At 35.5% G+C, this 17158-nt stretch overlaps 1 protein-coding gene across 1 annotated transcript in view; it reads right to left on the bottom strand.

Annotated features, from left to right (window-relative positions):
• Positions 1-17158, bottom strand: part of LOC134546355 (transcription factor collier) — a 497510-nt gene that overhangs the window by 389954 nt on the left and 90398 nt on the right. Inside the window, exon 6 of the mRNA XM_063389143.1 lies at positions 16602-16657. Coding sequence (XP_063245213.1) covers positions 16602-16657 — 56 coding nt within the window. The remainder of the gene's footprint in view (positions 1-16601; positions 16658-17158) is intronic.

Here is a 17158-nt window from a genome sequence, read left to right as displayed (position 1 = left end):
CTCGATGGCGTACTGGCGTGCTCGGCCTGTGGCACAACAAGTGTTGAATCATGGAATTATAAGTCCGTCCGTTATTTTCGCTAGAATCGTAAGATGAAACTAACAATTATTATTTATAATTAGTCACGAAAAGAACCCCCAGTGGCCAAGTTGAATGTGGCCATTTCAATTCAATTGGTTTTATATTTATATCTGATCGCGAAGGACTAACAGTTTAAAGGTCGTAACTGACTTCATTTCTACGCAGAGCTGGTCTCAAATATTTTATTTATTTATTGACTTTACTGGTGGCAAAGTTAAAGCGATTCGCCTTTTCTTACACTTAACAACATTAGACATTTCATTAATATTTCATATTTAAAATAATATATTAAAGCGTAGCAAAATAGTACTTGATGCAAAACAAACTAAGATGTAAATTAAATATACAAAGATAAACATAAAACTTATATGTATTTCACTCGTAATTGGCATAGGTATACACCCGCTGAAATGTAATTAAAGGTTAAGAGTCATCTGTTGCCAATATGGTACCTATAGTATAACATTAATACCATTCTCCCACACATTTACTCACACATTCTTACAGTGATAAGACGCGAAGTGATGAAGCTGACTAGGGTGTTCCAGAGATGTTTCTTCAGCCTGTGCCTGAAGGTCGCTAGGTTATTGTCCAGTTCGGTCCAGAGCTACTGCTAGTGGCTGCAAGAGACCCTCGTTGGCTTTTGGTTGAATGTACGGGGATGGCCGGCAGAGTTGTTTGTGGATCGTGGCTCATGGCTATGGCAGCTGTGTAGATGATTTTAATTGGCGGACAGATAGCAAGGGGATCCCGGCTGAAATGCATTATAAGTAAGAACTGGTGTGTGCATATTTCGTATTTGAGTGAGTTTCAACAATTTCAATAGCTGATAGTACGTAGTATGATGGTTTAGTGATTAAATGTTAACAAATAAATCTTATACAGCAGTTTTGAAGCTTCTAAAGTCATTTTGCCATTTTATCCGTCATATCATAAAATAAAACATCGCAGTAATCGAAGTGAAACATAATAAATGTCTGATCAAGGAATATTTTCATACTAGGGGAAAGAAAATTTTTTAATCGTCGTAAGCAATGCATGGAGAACTGGACTCTTCTGCTAATTTGCATAACCTGCTTCTTCCAAGTAAAGGTTGAGTTTATCAGAACTCCCAAATTTCTCACAACGTTTGAGAACTTAATATTAACCTGAAACATTTTAAAACAGACATGGTATGAGGATGCGAGTTAGGGCTCACCTACTTAGCTTGAACTGTGCGAGTAGAAGCAGGCAGGTGCCCCATTCAACTTCCTGAAGTATGTCGCCTGAGTGGGCCCTATGAAGCAAGAGGAAGCACTTTAAAGATTTTAAAGTAGAGTTTCAGAGAAATCTTTTTATCAGTTGTCAAGTCAGCGGCGTGGCGCAGTGGTCGAGGCATTGTCTGGCAATCGCCGGCTCGGGTTTGAGATCCACTGGCAGTGGCGTAGCCAGGATTTGTGTATGGGGGGTGTTAAGAAGCATGCCCCCCCCCCCCCCGTATTAAAGCGGGGGGTCCGGGGGTCCTCCCCCGGGAAAATTTGGATTTTAAGGTGTAAAATAGTGCTATTTTAGCAGTTTTTGGGTTCTTAAATTTAAATATTGTAATGGTAAAAATTGTATTAATTTTAATATGAAATTTGTTTGAGTGATTGATGAAATTAATTAAAGATTGGGTGCTAAGGGGGGGGGGGGGTTTAACCCCTAAAGCCCGCCCCCCCCCCCTGGCTACGCCCCTGTCCACTGGTAGCTGCTTTTTTAATTATAATTTTTTTATTGCTCGCAATATTTAACTTTAAATTCCAGAATATACATATATTTAAACAGTTCAGTTAAAGTACATTAAATTACAAATACAAAAGCAGTTTAAATGACTGAACAGACGTCATTCCTATGCAGGGCGGGCTCCAAATGGCGTACCTAAGACTGGGCCAGGAACCGCGGTTCGCGAGTGACGGGGACACCAAGGCATAGTCTTCGGCGGCCGAGGGTCAACAAGTGATGAAGCTTTTTAACATAGTTCTGGAAGGTCCATTTTCAAAAACAGATAATATTAAACATGCATGTTTAATATTCCCAGCAACGAGCGACCACAAAAAAATAATCAAGGATGCCAACTTTCACATTCGAAATTCTTACGTCTTCTAGGTTGTTAGTTTTCCGATAAATCGCACGATTCTCTGATATCCAAAGAAAATAAGAGCGTTAGTTATAGCATTGAGTTGCGCCTCTGTTATCTTCCTGTCTTTGTGACCGCCGAGCGCTCTGCTGTGCGTGACGTCATCCTCTTCCGTCGCGCTCCCAGCGTTAGGGCATTGCAACAGCCATCGATGACGGTAAAGTTCTACGTAAGACTAAATACTGTAAAAAAAATTATAGAACATATAAAAGCTATGACGAACAGTGTTAAAAGCAAACAAAACTGTCGCTTGGAATAAATAAAACATGTCAAACAAGGTAGTCAAGTAAAAACGTTCCTACATTCTAACGGGTGAATAAAATAAAACTAATCTCACAGTGGCCAAGGGCCACAGTCTCAATGTAACAGTGCCTCTTGGTTATATAATAGCATTTATCATGTTGAATATGATTGCTATATAACTCTTTGATCAAATGTCAGTAAATAATTATTTTATTTTGAGTAGTTTTGGTCCTGTAATTAGTAGAATTCGCCCAATGTGCTAATAATACTTCGTAAAGCACGTCATATTATAAGCATACTGTGAGCACGGCAGTTCGGAGACACTCGCCCTATATTTCTGTACAGCAGGCCTCGTGGTTCAGAGACGCTTGGGATGCGTCTTGGACGTATTGTATACTAATTATTGACAAATAATCGCTTTTTTTGTTCGGAGACGTTTGGCCTATATGCTTGGCATTGGACATAAATTGGCTAAAAGTTATACAAGTAGTTATCGTAAAAAATAAGGTGCCATATGATTGGCCTAAATGCTTGTCGTTATAACTGCAGTAGTATTAAATTGAAGCAAATACAGCCTTTATGTAGGCATAATAATGTTGAGTAACAAATAAATTCAGCCAAACAGCTGCCTTGAAAAGAGTCCTTAATTTTCGTAATGAACATTTATAAAATCGTGGAAACGGAAATAGAAAATATTTGCTAAAATATAACATTGATGTTGTTGGCTAGATTTAGTACAACTAGGACTCCGACTTCTCATGTAAGGAATGAACCGAGTACTACTAAGTCAATGGGTAGTTTTTAAACACATTTTAATATTATGAAAACCATCTAAAAATATTTTTAAAAAATATTTATCAAGAAATTAAATTTTTGCCTTTGAAAGTTCGAAATTTCTTATAATATTTCATTTTCATAATTTTTTGTAAGTTTTTTTTTTTATTTTTTCGGTAAAAACGAGATCCAGGTGTAATATTTCGCTTAATATGTAAAATATCAGCTGAGTTCAAAGTCGACACCTAGCGGCTGGATATTTAAGCTGTTTGCGGACATTTCAAACCACATAAAGTTTTGGGAAATCAAAACGTAAATGTTCCTTCAAATCGGACAATTTTACGTTTTGCGAATTCAAAACGTAAAATGTTCCTTCAAATCGGACAATTTTCCCCAGAAGATGTAATATTACAAATATTTTGAGGAAATTGGAGTTATTTTGGAAGGTCAAGATCACCAAAATAACTGCTGGGTTTATCCGACTCACGATGATAGTGTTATATCATTGATGTTAATACTTTCATTAAATAAATTAAAAAAAAGTTTTACATAAAATTGTTAATACTGAAGTCGGTCTAATGTAGCAGGAATATATATATTGGTTGTATTATTTAATCTTGCCAAAATTATGCGAATGGCAAATTAATTTTTGTATATGGTTACACTTTTAGGAGTCTTCGTATTAGAATTCGCGCGACGGCCGCGGCCGTGCGGCTTGAGGCGCTGCTCCGCCCTGCACACTCGGAGTCGTGGGTTCGAATCCGTCTACTTACATGACATTTCCAACTTGAGCGGGTGGCAGGTTCGGACGACGCGCCTCCCGGCATAGAACATTGCCTGAGCGAGAGTAGCTGCCTCCTCTTTTCCCCTCCACTTCCCCTGCGGCGCCCGCGCCTCGCTCAGGGGCGAACTGAGCACTTGCCTTCTTCTTCGTGATCGCTAGTTAATTGTAACTGTGGTGTGGTCGTTACTGCGAGTTGCTGAGCACTTGGTTGATTTTCAAAACTCATGTTTCGGCACAGCCCTTGGGAATTCCCTTTGCATATTAAGCGCGTTGTAGTCTTGCTTAAAGCCGCGCCGGTTTTGAGATGCAATCGTGAGTTGAGAGTGTTATGCCCTGCACGATAATGCATGCTTGGCGCAGGGATTAGTGGTACACTGCGTACATTCCCGGTATCTGCTTCTCGGTAATATTGCTTGCAAGCCTTGGTGACGTGTGTTGCGACATTCCACGACTGGGCTCCGAACTGGGTGAGCCGCCTTAGGCCTCGGCGGCGCGACTGCGTGGCGCCACGCAGTGGCATGGACAAGCTGCATAAGCGCCACAGAGGAAAGTATTGGGTCACAAAGCAGGGAAGATATGAGTCGCAACTAATGCTATAAATAACACTAGAATTTTCTTTGGAAATCAGCGAACGTTCCGGTATTTATAAGCAATGTAACAGCTCAAAAAAACGTTAAATTCGAAAGTAAGTGATAGCAACCTTGCTTTTTTTGTGATCGTGCGTTACTGGCAATATTAAACTTAAATGTTTAAGATGATCTATTTTGTAGTACAGAACAAAAAAAACTATGTTACTAACATGTATCTTTTGCTTCAAATATTAAAAACTGTATAGTCACAATGTATAATTGTTGAAAACCATAACCTCAGTTTCAATGCAAAAAATACACACTTGCACACGTTTGCACTGGTGCACATGTGCAGCCATGCTTATTTCATTACCACCAAGATAGTTCAACTGTCAAAAAATATATTCTAAAGTATAATATTTGGCAATTGTAATCCGTATGCCGCTCTGTTTTACAGCATTCTATAAATTATGAGCTAAGAATGTCTGTAAATTACTTTTTTATTTAAGTTATTAAGTGCATTACCTTTATACGTAGCCTATTCTTTATACATAAAACTTAATTTTAAAATTTTGCATTTCTCAATCACACAGCTTTTTTAGAGTCCATATTCCGTTTATTCGGTTGCGCCTCCCTGAGTTTGGTCATAGACTCCGATGAGGGAGATCTCCTTCGCAACGAAATTTTCACAGGAAGAAAAAAGGCTACAAACAAAAAAAAATTATATGTTATTTTAATCTTGTATTTTAGTGACTGATATTAAAACAGGTTCATATCATTAAAACATATAATGGTTGTAATATTTGTGGTAGAATTTGTGTCTATAAACCTTTTCAAGATTATTTTCAAAGATAATATTATTTTCAAACTTATTTATAAAAATGAGGTTAGGTTACACTTATTTAGGCGCGTTTTGAAAAAAAAAATATGAGATTGAATTTTTACGATGTGCGCTCAACACTAAACAAAAATTGACAGGATGAAAAAAGGGCAAATAAAATTATATATTTATGTGTTTTTAATCATTTACTTTAGTAATTGGTATTGATTACTGGTCCATATAATTAAGGCATTTATTAATTGTGAATATTAATAATACAAATAAAGTTTATAAACTTTACAAGCGTATTTTCAAGAATATTTATACAACGGAGGTTATTTTCCCATATCTATAATTGATTTACGTTATGAATTGCTAAATTATTATGAAATAAATCATTTCAATTATAAATTAAAATCTAAATTCAGCATAATTATATATGTTACTTATTAAAATTTATTTAGATTATTTCACTGAATTTAATAATTAACTTTATAAATAGGATATTTTATTATTGAATTATGATTATTTTTAATTATTTTATTTTAATTGAGTTCATACGTTACCAACCGTGTTCATAACATCATTCTAGTGCTATTATTATTTTATTTCAAATAATATTTACATGAAAAATTAAAGTTAGTTTTTTACTACGCCACGTAAGAGTAACTTCTAACGCACCTACATAGTTACACGCACCCATTTTTTTAATCTAACATCAGCTTCTAATCGTAAAAAAACTCGAGCTTACTTTAATAAATGTATTCTTTATATACGTTTCACTTATTAATATACATACTGAAATTGGCATATACGTGCTTCGTTCATTCTAGCAGCATCCATGACAACAAAACCTTCCACCCCAAACTTTCCCTCGTAAAATTGTATTGAATCCCAGTTGCTGGGCTTGATCCTGTTTCATTGATAAAAGAAGCGTGAACCAAAGAAGCCGCTGGAAAACAACCCGCGCGTGTCAGTTACTATCTGAGAGCTTCGGGGCGGCTGTTGTCTTGACGCGCGACTGGAGGCGCCACCGAGTGGTCCGTGTGCAGGTGGCGCTAGGGCTGGATTCCTTGCTACACAATGCAACCACTCGCTATCGTTTCATGATTTTTGTTTTTGTAAAGGAACTTGCTCCTTTCTTATTAATGTTTTCATGTTAACACGACTCTGCAATGAGAAGCAGAGAACCGAGCCAGTGCATGTACTGGGTTAGGACATGGAATGACATTTTCAAATAAAGCTTAAAAACTGTAGGAAATCATGTCAGGTTTAATCCATGCAACTGCTCGGCAATATTTTCGCGAGTTGGATGAAAGATAACTATTTATGTTGTGTAAATGATAACTCTTTTGCCTGTAAGTAATTGCAGGTAAGAGGCATGTCAAGTACTGACGTGTCCGGGAGTAGGCAGGTTCTCGTGCACAGGAAGTATGGCTCCAGTATGTTCAATGCGTTTGTAATGCATGAAAACAATATATGAGCCTCTTGCATATTTATTTATTGTGTGCGCTTGTTAACGAAATACTGGTAGTGCATATATCGTGCATAACTATCCATAATCTATTTTTAACTTTGTTAAATATATATAAAAATTAAGTGTGCTGATCATCGAGGCACGTTTAAGCTTTACTATTCTCTTTAACGTATTATTTTTTCTTGTGACGGCCAATGACTTGTAATCACCTCTGTATCTTAATATGATATCTGGCTGTTGTGTGTTAGATGACTTGAATTGGTATTACGTGTGAAACTTATCAACAAGGTTTTGCGTAACGACTTAGGTGTGCGCCGAGTATTGCCACCTGGAGGCAGGCTTCCCGCCTGACATTGCCCCTGGTGGCCAGGCCACCCGCCTACTTATATCTTCACCGTGCGGGCCCGTCGCCACTTTCAGGAGTTGGCTGCCTGCGTCGGCCATGACGTCATCGCCACGTGACCAAGTGGGGACTACTGTATAGGACATTCTGGAAAGAAATGCTCGTTACCAGGCTCGCGGGTGTAAACAGGGGGCCCCAGCAAGCCAGCAGCACGACAGAGCAGGCTTCACATCGCACCGACCGCCGCCTGAGTCGCTGCCACGCTAGCTACGTAACGCTGCCCGACCGAGGAGCAGTGAAACTTCAGCTGCACTTAACCATCCACGAGTGGTAAAACACCATATGTTATTTTGCAAGAAGTACTTAGAAAATCTTCAAGTAGGACGAGCACAGGACCGAGAACGAGTATGCAGGTGTCGAGTCACGGACGAGTGTAGTCGTACCAGCTGAGTCTACTAGGGACCTGTGCAGTACGAGTAGACTTTGTTTTCAAATATTCCTACCATACAGCGACGAAATTTGTAAGCAAATTTTCAACTGTGAAAATTATAAGGCAGTCTTTTTCGACGGGCGTAAAATGCAGAAGGCTATATTTAAGTATACTCTTGACAACCAGACTGACATAGCTCGAGTCACGAACAAACCGAGGTGAAAGCTGTAAAGAAGTGTTCACTGCTGTACAGGACACTAATTTGCATGACCACCACGAGTCTGTACAGCTGCGAGGACTACTCGTCGTCGCCGAGATCGTCGGACGAGTAGACACCCGAGGCGCAGCTCAGGAGACTGAAGGCAGCGTCCGGGCGTGCTGCAGCGACGAGAGCGAGCACGGCAGCGGGGACTCGTCGAGCGAGTGCTGGAAGACGAGTGTCCACTCGCTAGCAGACCTGTCTGCGCACCCGCGCGAGCGTGGCACTGGCACTGAAGTTGAATAACAGCTTATTTGAACGCTTTATTGTGAACGAGTTCCAACTAGCAAAATACACATATAAACTATTGAAAGTTTTCACAGAGTATAAGTTATATAGGATATATATGAATGTATATATATATTGAAATCGCAATTGTAAAATATTTGAATTATTTTATTACTTTGCAAAAATTTAATTTATGAATTGGTAAATTTTTGGAAGGAATTTTTGTATGTAAAAGTTGTAAGTAAAGATTAATTGCGCTGTCATTATCTTGTTAGGTGTAAATATGACGCTGGTCAATCCATTTTGGTAAAATTCATTCATAATTAAAGTTCAGATTAACTAGAGCGTAATATTGTACGGCTTTACTTTATTTTGTAGAAAAAGTTGTATAAATAATAATTAAAAGTGAAGGCCTTTTTAAATTCTTATATTACCAACCGTGTAATCACGTGTTGTTTGTGTTAATTTTGAGAATAAAACTAACTGTAGGCAAAGCGCTTCTTTCTCTCGTTAAAAACCACCGTTTAGGGTTGTGCCTCATATGGTACAGCACTGGGCAAGAATAAATTCATTTTCAATCTTTGCCCAGAATGCGTCATGGAAGTTCAATGTGCATTAGAATTATGTCACAGTCAACTTATGTAACATGCCTTTGGACTTTTGATAAAGCATGGTGCTTTTAAATGTAGAAAAGAATAGTTATCAGTTTCCATGAGACTAACAGTTTAAAGTATCGAAAAAGAGAACCTCAAATAAACATCATTTTCATCTTTTTTTTTCCTTTCTATGACAGTAATTCCTCTCAAGATGTGTGGTGATATTTGTGAAGCTTGGAGGTGTCGAGTTTGAGAGACTCACAACATGTAAGAAACACTCGGCTTCAAGCCTACCAGAAGAATGTATCACGTTTACTCTTGTTCGAAAGTGTAGGGGCGCGGCGAATTTTCGGGTACATCAATTGCGCTGTGGACGGGTGACCTTCAACCCCTCTCCCTACGGTTTTAAACTAATTCCCATTTTGAAAATAAATGTTGGTTAATTAAGGCGATATTTCAGCCAATACCGAAACAAATGTGAGCGAGACTTTCAGTACTCGCCAGTGATGTGGAAACATCTAACCTCGGTAACGAGCAAACTTATGTGTTGTCATGGTGTTCATGCTGCAAATAGACTTATAATAAGATAGTCGGATACGACTTTTAACGTATAATTCTTTAGAATAATGTTGAAAGTGATAAATAAACTGATAAAAAATTGTCGCTTTTCAAAAACAAACATTACTGCATGCGAATCACACACACACACAAACATACACATTCGCCGCTGGCTGCTAGAATTCGCTGTCTGAACCCTAAACTTTACTTGCCACCATTAAACACAGATAGCAATTGTCAGCCCGAAACAACCGATAATTTTAAACTATTAGAATGTGCTTCGATAATACCTTGGATTTGTACCTGATTTCCGACAAGGAATTTTACTAAAATACTGCTCAGCTTATTAAAATTCACTGAACAGTTAATACACTAAAATTTCCGCACACGTTAGAAGTTATACTTCTATGGCATTACTAAAATATTAACCTGAAACATTTTAAAGCACATATTATAATACTAAGTAAATGTATATTTGTTTTTGCTCAAACGACTACAATTAGATTGTAAATACTTCTTACAAACAAACATTAACTTTATTGAGCTGATTCAACATTTTGATGCATAATATTATATTATTATGGTATTTCAGTGACGAAAATTAAACCATGTCCCTCGAGGTTAACAAGCGCGCGTAATACCCCAAAGAGTTAAAACAGGGTATTATGTTTTTTAGATACCTACATATATAAATCAGAATTAAATTTAGCATAATAAATTATTTTGGTTACCAATCATAAACATACCAATTTTAAAAACAAAAATTTTACCATTTTACTACATGTAACGCCTTAAGGGTGAAAACGGGTAAGTACATATGGTTTTAAGACTAATAATTATACCTTTAGAAAATGTTTTGGTTACAAATAAAAATAGGCCTATACCAAAATTATCAACCATAATTTTCTGAATTATTAAACCTATGATCGGTAAAAGGGATAGGTGTGTTATTTAAAAAAAAATCCACATTCTAAATACAAAAAGAATAAAACTTTAGAAACTATTAAAAATTTGCATCTAGAGTTACGTATTGCTTATTTGTGTGTTTATTAAATTTCGTCATTAAATTGGGCTACAAAAATCGTATATCTGAAAAGAATTTACAACACATAAATTAATGGTAAATATATAAAACTATTAAAATATTATTTAATTTATTTGCAAGATTCCTCCCCAAAGGACGGTAAAGTTGTTATTTTTTAAAGAACAAAATGCCTATTTCTGAATCTACTAGATCAAAGGGTTAGAAATTAACATTAAGGGGCCCGCCTTACCTGGGCACACATACGGTGTGCAGAGCTTCAGGAAAAACAACGCGATTTCAAAACTACTCAAGATATCCGAGTGGGGCCTATTTACGAATAGCATTTAAAAGTTCGCTGAGGCCCGAAAAGTACTTTTAATTTCGGATTAAGTTTTTAAGCTGTATTTTTAGAAGCGTTAAAATGCCTAAAACGCGTGTTTTCAGAGTAATTTTTAGGCATAAAACAATCAGTACAGATTCTTGAAAGCACTTAAGGGGCTTGCATAACACCTTTATCTTCATTTCTCCGCCATATAATGTTACGGTCACCGCTCAAATTTCACAGTTATCCTTTGACGACGAGACGAATGCGCGCCAGTTCAGAGCCTTGCGCTTAGAGGCTATACCGCGCTGGAAGAACCAGCGAGCGTCGCGCTTATCACCCCGCCTCACTAACACAGATACACCCCTGATGAGGCGGGCCCCTTAACATTAAGCAAGTAGTTATAATTTTTTTAGTTTTCCGTATTTCAACAAAAAGGAATAAAATTTTGTTTTATCGTTAAAAATTCATATCCTTCTACCAAACAAAGCTGGATGTAAGAATCTTAGCATTTATAACGAAAATAATAAATAACGTAGGTGGTATATTGTAAATATGATTTTAATATTACAAATTTGAATCTTCTGTTCAAATCAAACCTAATTTAAGATATTGGAAATGATAACTAAACATATCTTGACCTACCTTCTCTTATTCATCGTTCTCCAAAATATCACCAATTAAGTTGTAACAGGAGTTAATATTATATAGAAAAATAGAAAAATGCCGTATTGGCAAATAAAATTATAATTAAAATAAATATAAATTTATTATAATTATTTTGGAATTCACACCTGTGGAAATAAAAATAAATGGATGAATTTGTTTTTTGTTTGGCAAACGGATATTGTCATATTTATTTAGTTCTGAATTTTTACATGGGCATCCGTGTTGGAAAAGAGGAAAGGGACTTCGTGTTAGTAATACTATAAGCAAATTAAGAATAAACTAATACGATGTATAGTTAATTTTATAACTGTACTCATTATTTCAAATAAATATGCGATTGATTCAAATATACTTAAATACTCAAATGTTTTTGTAATAAGGTGTATTTATTTAATTATTCTAAACATAGCTTTAACCATAGTTAATGAAAAAAATACTGTAAACGATGGCATAAACATAGTTAAAATGAAATAGATGCGAGTTAAAAAAAAATTTTAAATCGTCTACCTTATGAAATGAAAATATGTTGTGATTTCATCAAGGTAGAATATATCCTCGAACAGTTTAAAACAGAAGTTTTAAAATCAAATATACTACTTTTTATTCAAATTAAAAATGAATACGCATATTCACTTTTCAAAACATAGTTCTGAAACGGGTTTGTTATGAAATAAAACTTTTATGCAACTGACAAATTTATTTTGTCTATTTCTTTATTTAAAATAATTGAAACTCTTCGCATACTTTTCTTTCAATGGTAAGATATGAGCAATCCTCTGATATTGCGCGAGCGAAGCCGCGGGTTTTAAGCTAGTATAAAATATGTCTATTGGTGACGGTAGTGCGCCTAGCAGGCGACACTAGCATGCTCTAGTTCACAACCGACGATAGGTATGTCAGGCAGGATGGCGGATGCAGAAGCGGAAGGAGATCGAGCTCCTAATGTTAGGCGTCGAGCGACGAACACGCCCGAACATAGCCGAATCCTCACGATTGGCCAGCCGATAAGGCAACAAGCCAACCAGCCCTAGTCACATATTTATAACATTGTGCCGTTGCCCCAATCACATACTACATTTTTTTTTCAGAACAAAGCAGATTATAACAAACAATTTTAAAACGTAGCTATTTGTTTTCTTTTGGTTTAAAAGTTTTTCACTAGCTCATCGTTGTAAAATATATCTTTAGCTGCAGATCGTTTGTGATGAAAAAGTACTTTTCAAATGGAACTTTTGAATAATATTCCTACCCATTGAGAGCAGAATCCATTAGCACCTAGAACATCTTCCTATAAAGCAATGATTAACCGCACTCGGCCTTCGCCTGTACGTATGTCGGAGAGTATCGACGATTATCAGCTCGCTGATTTATTGATGCACATTGAAAGGATGTCATTACGTCTCTTATTCAAAATTATTTTTCTAAACAACGTGTTTTCTATTCACTACGAATAAATGTGAACACAAAATAATAAAATCCATCCTCACACGTATAAAAAATTACAAGCGATATCTATACTAATATTATAAAGCTGAAGAGTTTGTTTGTTTGTTTGTTTGTTAGAACGCGCTAATCTCAGGAACCACTAGTCCGATTTGAAAAATTTTTTCATTGTTGGATAGTACATTTATCGAGGAAGGCTATAGGCTATATTATATTATCAATAACATTAAGGATCCTTACTAAAAGTCCAATTTAGAATCAAATGCGTTGGAGAGGGTTAGATACAACATGCAGTACACGTACGAAGTGTGTGTTGACAATGCCGCAGGCGCTAGAAGTTTATTTACTATTGCCTATTAACATTGTTGCCACGCACTAGATGCCTTATCATTCTTAATTTTACCATACAAGTAAATACCCGTGTGATATTAACAACGAAGCAATCAGTACCCTCATAAGAGTTAAATTAGTATTTAAATACTTTTTATCACTTTAAATCGCAAACCTAAACTATTGTTTTTTTTCCTTTCTCTGTGTTTAATTTGTTTTTTATTGCCCTTTTTTTCAAGTATTTATATTTTACAGACTTGAAACTTCACAGTAATGTTCCTTATGTTACGCAATATGACATTTTCCAAAAATTAGATCCCATGGGTGGTTAAAACCAGACAACAGTGGGTACTTTGTCTGCATGAGAACAGGATTTTGCATTGTTCATGCCTTCTGCGTCTCCATGGAAACGGGCATCGCGCGGCAGTGGCGTACCAACAAGGAGGGGCATGTATAATGAGCGGCGCAAGAGTGATCTGCCTGTAGACTGCCGTAGCGAAGTACGGGTACATCAGTTGTACGTTGCGTGCACGAGTCGGGAAACCATCGGTGCTATTCATTTTCTCTCCGGTACACTATACAGCATTGTAATAATTTTTCACTGAATTTTTTTAAATTTACCATTACTGTAAATGGGATATGTGGCTTAATTTTTTCCATTAGTATTGCCGCGCGAAGCCGGGTCGGGCAGCTAGTTTAACGATACTCTCGTTATTACTTCAAATTATTTACTTTAATTTTGTACCTGTAGTGTTATTAATATTTTTTGTGCACAAGAACTTCTATTTAATTCCTTGCTGACTTCATGAATATTATGATGACAACTTGTCGCAATATCCGAGTTTCCTTGAAATTAAAACATTTTCCACTCATTTTGCAGAGAATTAAAATACAGTAATCACAGTTTACCAGGTTAGCAACAAATGTTTTTAGTTGTAATAAATTATTAAACCTATTTCTTTTGATAATTTAGATTTAGAGTGTACTTTAAAGCGTATTCAGGATCCTAAACAAATAATCTCTTTACAGTATTGTCTCTATCGTTATCAGTTATCTTACTGTCTTTAAGTTGAGGTGTTTTTTACTGGAAAAAGGTAAATGTTTTATTTCACAAAGAAAAAATAGGTGCGTTAGAAGTTATACTAACTTGGCGTTTAAAAAAAACTAAATTTAATTTTTCTTGCAATTAATTGGTATAAATATTATAATAAAAGGACTGCAATGATACTTATTATTAATACTGTTGGTAAAGTAAAAGTTCAATCAAAATAAGAATAATAAATAAATACTCAACATTCAATATTAATATAAACACGTGTATAAATTTATTATTTAATTTAGTAAAATAATCGAGATAAATTTTACCAAGCAATGAAAATAAATAAATATGCTGAATATTTATTCCAGTTTATAATTTTTAATCATTTATTAAATACTAATGTCATAATTAATAATGCAAATAAATAATAATTACGGGAACATAACCTCACCTTTATAAATACACTTGACGAAGTTTATAAACACATTTATCATCACTAATATTCACAATATATATATATTTTTTTTAATTTTATGGGCCAGTATTCAGTATCAATCCATAAAGTACATGTTTTAAAAGTTGATATAATTTTTATTCGTATGCATATATTTTTTTTCATCCAGTCAATTTTTGTTGCAGTGGGCGCACGCATCGTTAAAATTAACTCTTTTAATTTTTGTTCATAACGCGCCTAAAGAAGTATCACTTAATGGATATTGTTTCCCCCGCAAAGACTGGCACCGGCCGTGCCAGCACTCGTGCAAATACCCGCCACAGTCCGCCACGTGGCCCAGCGGGAGGGGTGGGTCAACAACCCTGGCGGAACAGTTATCCCAGGCGGGCTGCACCCAGGCCTGGACCACCGACCGAGATACCTGCCCGGGGTTAACGTACCCCGCATTTCCTTGTTAGTTCCCCAGCTGTCAGTCAGACTTGGCGACCGATGACAAAGGGGAAGGGGTTCCACATCGGGGCAGCACCATTGTAACGTCCTCAACATCTGCGGACACTTGGTGCCTGACCGGTGTTCATAGCAACAATTGAAAGCATCATCGTCCCGTGGAGACGCTTTCTCTACAATACATGCGACTCAAGCCGGTTTCAAACGATTATTGACAAAGTGGTCTTGGTGAAAACCATTTGAAAACATTTTTATATGCCTCAGTGAGCTGGGATGGAATATTTGCTATTCATATTTTACACGCATTGATTGACAATGCTGTCCACAAAACACATTCCAGCGTCAGGCCAACTTGATTAAAATACACTGAAAAGTGATGAAATTTCAGCTTTGTCACATTGAAAAATGTTGAATACTTGCAAAATTTATTTATTTATTGTATAAAATCCAACAGCTGTTTCCTTGTATCGTGGTATACATACATACTTTGTAATGCAGTTCGATTTATACGTAACTGTTGGAAGTTTATGAACACTGGTTGTATTTTTTCCCTCCTGTTTTTAAGATAATCTCAACCATTTCAATTTATCTTTAATGAATTTTTAAATTTGAATTACATCAATTTTATGAAATTTATGAGTTTTATAAACTATACTAAATATATTAAATATTTTAAAGTTAAAAATGTATGCCTACATCATCTCTAGCCTATTCCGTAAAAATATAGGATATTTAAAACTAAAAAAAAAATACTAAGATGTATAGTTTGTAATAATTTTAAAAGAATTAAAATAAATATTGTTATGTCTAAATTAAATATTAACATTATTTTAAATGCCGTTTAATTATTCTAAGATACATTTAGAGCCACGCATATACATAATTTTGACATTATTTTTATAATTATTCTCTTGTTTTACATTTTCTTGAAGATAATAATTTTTCTGTTTTTAAGTTAATTAATGAGGATATTTAAAACACTGGTTATGTAAAATTAAAACAACCTAAACATTAAAAAAAACAGTAACTCGTCTCGCTTCTGGCTGATGGGACATGTGTTCGGATCCACTTTCTTTCACAAATTATTATTTTTGTCTATAAAATATTACAAACTCCTTTAATGGTGTAATTTAAAGAAATTTTGGTTTTACTTAGACCCAGTACTGTATAAAAAAGGTTAAATATCCAAGAGGATGCGGCTGCAATATTCGAAAGTGATTGAACATAATCGGCGAACTCCCTATCAACGATATTGTGCGTCAAAGGTACACAAAAGTGTAAAAATAACGTAGGCAATGATAAATAATTTTTGTCCGAATCTGCAAAATTACTCTAACACCATGAATAAAGTCCAATTTCTCAAAATTCTACCAAAAATCTTATTAACAACATACTTTTTTTTTCCCATACCCTACCATTTATATACTACTCGTTAATATTTCATCACACTAAAATAAACTATTACCATACCAAACAAAATATTTTGCATATTAAACAAGACTAATTCAGCTAGGCTGTATAAGTATCGTCTAAAAACAAACTTAAGAGTGCCTACCTGTTTAGTGACGGAATCGATCAGCCTGACGTAGATGTCTTGCTCCTGTCGCACACCTAGAACCAAAGTAAAGAACTTATTTATACAACAACTCGTTAGAGTAGTATCATAATAAACATTCAGGAATTACATGCCACTTTACTAACAATCAATATGAATAAATAAGAAAATAAAATTAATTTTACAATAAATTACACGTCTCCACATTGTGCCATTGGCAAAAGAGAGAAATTATTGTTCCAAAGTATGTACACGTATTTCCAAGAAGAAACAAGTCTGCACGTTTATCCATGTAAAAGAATATTATGACTTACACTTACAGATGCGTCTGAATTTTACCGAAAAATCTCAGCTTCAAGTTCATCACGACAAAATAAGTTGAAAAAACATATGCGACTATGGTCTAAAGTGCTTCCCAAGCTTGGTAAACGTATTTGAAGCTGGAGGTGAACAACATTTTTAGTTTATTTTAAATGTATTTATATCTAGAAATTTGTTTGTTTGATGTTTTACAAATCAATATTTCTTCAAATATATTTGTTATTAATGATGTTTTA

This window comes from Bacillus rossius, chromosome 1, assembly GCF_032445375.1.
Source record: "Bacillus rossius redtenbacheri isolate Brsri chromosome 1, Brsri_v3, whole genome shotgun sequence".
NCBI lineage: Eukaryota > Metazoa > Arthropoda > Insecta > Phasmatodea > Bacillidae > Bacillus > Bacillus rossius.
The sequence above is the reverse complement of the archived record's forward strand: the minus strand, read 5'-3'. Positions and strand labels throughout refer to the sequence as shown.